Source organism: Micropterus dolomieu, linkage group LG01, assembly GCF_021292245.1.
Source record: "Micropterus dolomieu isolate WLL.071019.BEF.003 ecotype Adirondacks linkage group LG01, ASM2129224v1, whole genome shotgun sequence".
In the NCBI taxonomy this organism is placed as follows: Eukaryota; Metazoa; Chordata; class Actinopteri; order Centrarchiformes; family Centrarchidae; genus Micropterus; species Micropterus dolomieu.
The window spans coordinates 214,519-217,829 of record NC_060150.1 but is presented as its reverse complement, the minus strand read 5'-3'; the positions used below and the strand labels follow the sequence as shown (position 1 = coordinate 217,829).

General features: G+C 42.6%; 3 protein-coding genes across 3 annotated transcripts in view; 2 read left to right on the top strand and 1 right to left on the bottom strand.

Annotated features, from left to right (window-relative positions):
• Nucleotides 1-1,384, top strand: part of LOC123970392 (putative transporter SVOPL) — a 13,966-nt gene extending 12,582 nt beyond the window's left edge. The window contains exon 12 of the mRNA XM_046048422.1: nt 1,266-1,384. Coding sequence (XP_045904378.1) covers nt 1,266-1,384 — 119 coding nt within the window. The remainder of the gene's footprint in view (nt 1-1,265) is intronic.
• LOC123971238 (NLR family CARD domain-containing protein 3-like) overlaps nt 1-3,311 on the bottom strand; it is a 427,855-nt gene that overhangs the window by 257,926 nt on the left and 166,618 nt on the right. The window lies entirely within an intron of this gene.
• Nucleotides 1-3,311, top strand: part of LOC123971220 (NACHT, LRR and PYD domains-containing protein 12-like) — a 524,333-nt gene that overhangs the window by 491,437 nt on the left and 29,585 nt on the right. The window lies entirely within an intron of this gene.

Here is a 3,311-nt window from a genome sequence, read left to right as displayed (position 1 = left end):
GGAAGTTTTTCCTTGCCTCTGTCTCCTAGTGCTGCTCTTGGTGGGAACTGTTGGGCTTCTGTAAATAGCATCATAGAGTACGGTCTAGACCTGCTCTTTTATGAAAAGCGCTGTGAGATAACTGTTGTTGTGATTTGGCGCTATATAAATAAAATTGAAAATTGAAACCGTCATCTACTAGATTATGACCATAGGAGAGGCTGCAGGTGTTCAACATCTGCTGTGACAGTGCATGCTTCGTTCTGCTGTTATCTACTGATGTGACTACATGGTGAACTGCTGATGTGTTAATCTGCTAATATTAAGACTACATGCTTAATAATTACTGTTCAACTTCCAACCTCTGATGCTGAGAGCCTGTGTGAACTTTGAGTGAATTTGCTGAAGGAATTCTTGCTTAACGTTTTCATGACGGATAGTCGATGAGCATTTTCACGACAGACAGATGAGAAGCAGAAAGCAGCCAGCATAACATCAAGAATGCTGTAAGAAACCAAGCATTAATGGAAAATGCTACTTTACTTATGTTATTCTTATATTAACTGTTTAAAAAATGCGATTGTGTGTGATATTAAGCATGCGTGACCTTTAAAAAACACGGTGAGACTGAAGTTGTAAATGATGAACTTCTTATCCAGTAGTATAAGGATGCAGAAAGTCAACAATGCAGTAATAACTGACAGCTGAGGAACAGAAGAAAAGAAGTTCATCATGAGGAGAGGAGGGCAAACCAGCCCAGAAGAGATACTATATATAAGACTGCAGACCACAGGATGGACTTCATCCTCCGACCTGCTGGGATGTTGGACGGGTTTATCTGTCCTGTTTTGGAATAAACTCTTTAGCACCGACTCTTGACCGTCTCCAGAGGAGTTTTTGACTATAATAGAAAGCTAATGGAGTAATTTTTTACAAAGTTTATTAAGCTGGTGAAGGTGGGGACCAGACTTAACTGGCCCAGCCTGGTCGTACCTCTGACCCAACAGTCCCTGGGCATCTCTGGGGCAATATCACTTTGTGTGCCCCTGTTAGTCTGCAGGAAGTTGTCCATCGTGATGCCACCCTAGGGCCCTAAAATACTGCGAACATAAGAACTTCTGTGGAAGCCCTACATAATGCAGCTCAACAGACCAGAGCAGACCATCTTTGTTGTCATCTGGGTTAGTTAGTTTTCACTGTGCTGCTCTGCTCAGGGACTGGTTCACCAAACCCCAATAATTTCACAGCTATGTACCTGCCGCCTTACTCCCCATTTCTCTTTTCAGCTCAGCGTTTGACAGTAATTAACCACCAGCCTAATGCCTCTTCTGCAAGCAATGGAGGGGGCATGCGGAGATCGTTAGGTGGGGTCAATCCTCAGTTGGATATGACACAGAAGACTTGATCCATAAAACTATCCACCCCATCCCTTACACAACTATTTGTGTTGACCAGTACACTATCATTTTACTGTGTCGTTTTATAGCTGTGAGTTGACAGAAACATGTTGTATTGATTATTGTACTGCAATTCTACTTTTTCTACCAAAAAAATTGTGTTTTGTCACTTCTGAATGAATGAAGCAGAAGCAGGCTACAAGTTGGTATGGCTGCTGGCTATGATCTGGCCTCTGCTGAGCTTGATCTGGTCCTGGATCTGGTGAGCAGGAAGTGAACGGATGGTGACAATGCCCATAGTCTGTGGTTAGGGAGAGTGAGTCAGTCTCCCTGTATAACAACGCTGAACTTCACAAGTGTATTTCTCCTGGTGGATGCTGGGAAGCTTCTCTACTCTCCTGATAACGTAAACTTCTACAAAACTCCAGATTATTGTCTGATATGTAGTTTAACTGTGTTTGAACTCAAAGTGTCAGACCGCAGTGAAATCAGTCACTTTTGAGAAAATATTTGCTGAACAGGATTGTTGACCTTTTTCAATTTTGTTAGACTTTTTAACTGACCAACTATGTTACCATAGTAACAGCTCTCAGTTAAAGAGATCTCTGCTTTCTGGAAGCCAAGTAACTACAAACCAACATGTCCTCACCCTCCAGCTCTTCAGAGAGTTCATCACAACTTATTAACAGATGTAATTAATGATTAACAGTAATGTGCTGCTCTGGGTGTTTCCTGTTCAAAGATCACTTTTCTGGCCGTCATGGCGCAGATAGTATTCTCCAGCTGAAGGTAATGCAACACATTAGAAATGTTTTCCTCGTCAACATGTCATTACAGAAGATTCAGCAGACGCTTCACTTCTCCAAACGCACAACAAAGGAGGCTCTGGTACGTGATTATATCTGTTTTTTATGGAAACGCTGTCTCTCCGTGTCTTTGTCGTTAGTACTCTATGCCGCTGCCAGGGGCCTCAACTGAAAGGGCTTCTGACTGCAGTAGATGTATTATTAAGTGTAGATATAATGCATATAAAACTATACTAATACTCTAAGTCATATGCAGTAACTTACTAAAAGCACTCATCTTTCATGGTAGAAAAATATTCACATCTAAAAGGATCAAATCTGCAGTTTATAAATACTCTATTACAAGCCATAGTCCCCATGTCGCAGGGAGACCAGTGTTATCTCAGCACAGTCTTTTCATTGGACAGTTTAACTCTGTGGACTTTGGGCTCATTCTCCAGGTTCAGCTTTATTGACTTTTTATGACAGAGGAATGCACAAGAAACGCAGCTGCAGCACAGGACGCACATATTCAAATACTTTAATTCTGAATAAAAACATTCCCATCACAACATTAAAACTGAATAAAGTATAAAAATGAACACCACTTTACTGAATATTAAAGAACCTTCAGTCCTTTAGTGAATGTAGCCGCTCCTGCATGCATGGTGTGTGTGCTGGGCTGCAGCTTCATGCCTCCATCTAGTGGACTGATAGTAGAAGTCCAGCAGCTGATGGCAGCTTCCTCTGCCTCACGCTGCTGTATGACTGCATTCAGCTGCCACTGATATGAAACAGAAACTAGCAGCCAATCAGTGGAGGAGCAGCTGATCTTTTTCCAGGAGAAATGATGGAAAGGAGGATTTGAGTTGATGTGCAGATGAATGATTTGTGTTTCCTCTCCAGGTGAAAGTGGATGTGAGTTGAGCAGCATGAGTCAGTGTGAGGACAGAGAGGAGGGAGTCCCTCCCTCTAAAAGCACTCTGTGTGGGGAACATGACAGCCAGACCAAAGCTCAGAGGTGAGATGAGGATCTCTAACTGTCCAGGACTCAAATCACTCCACCATCATTATTCACTCTCAAAGCTCTGTGTGTGTTGTGTTGAAGCCCAGAGCAGCAGCAGGGACCAGACTCTGCTGGACCTGGACC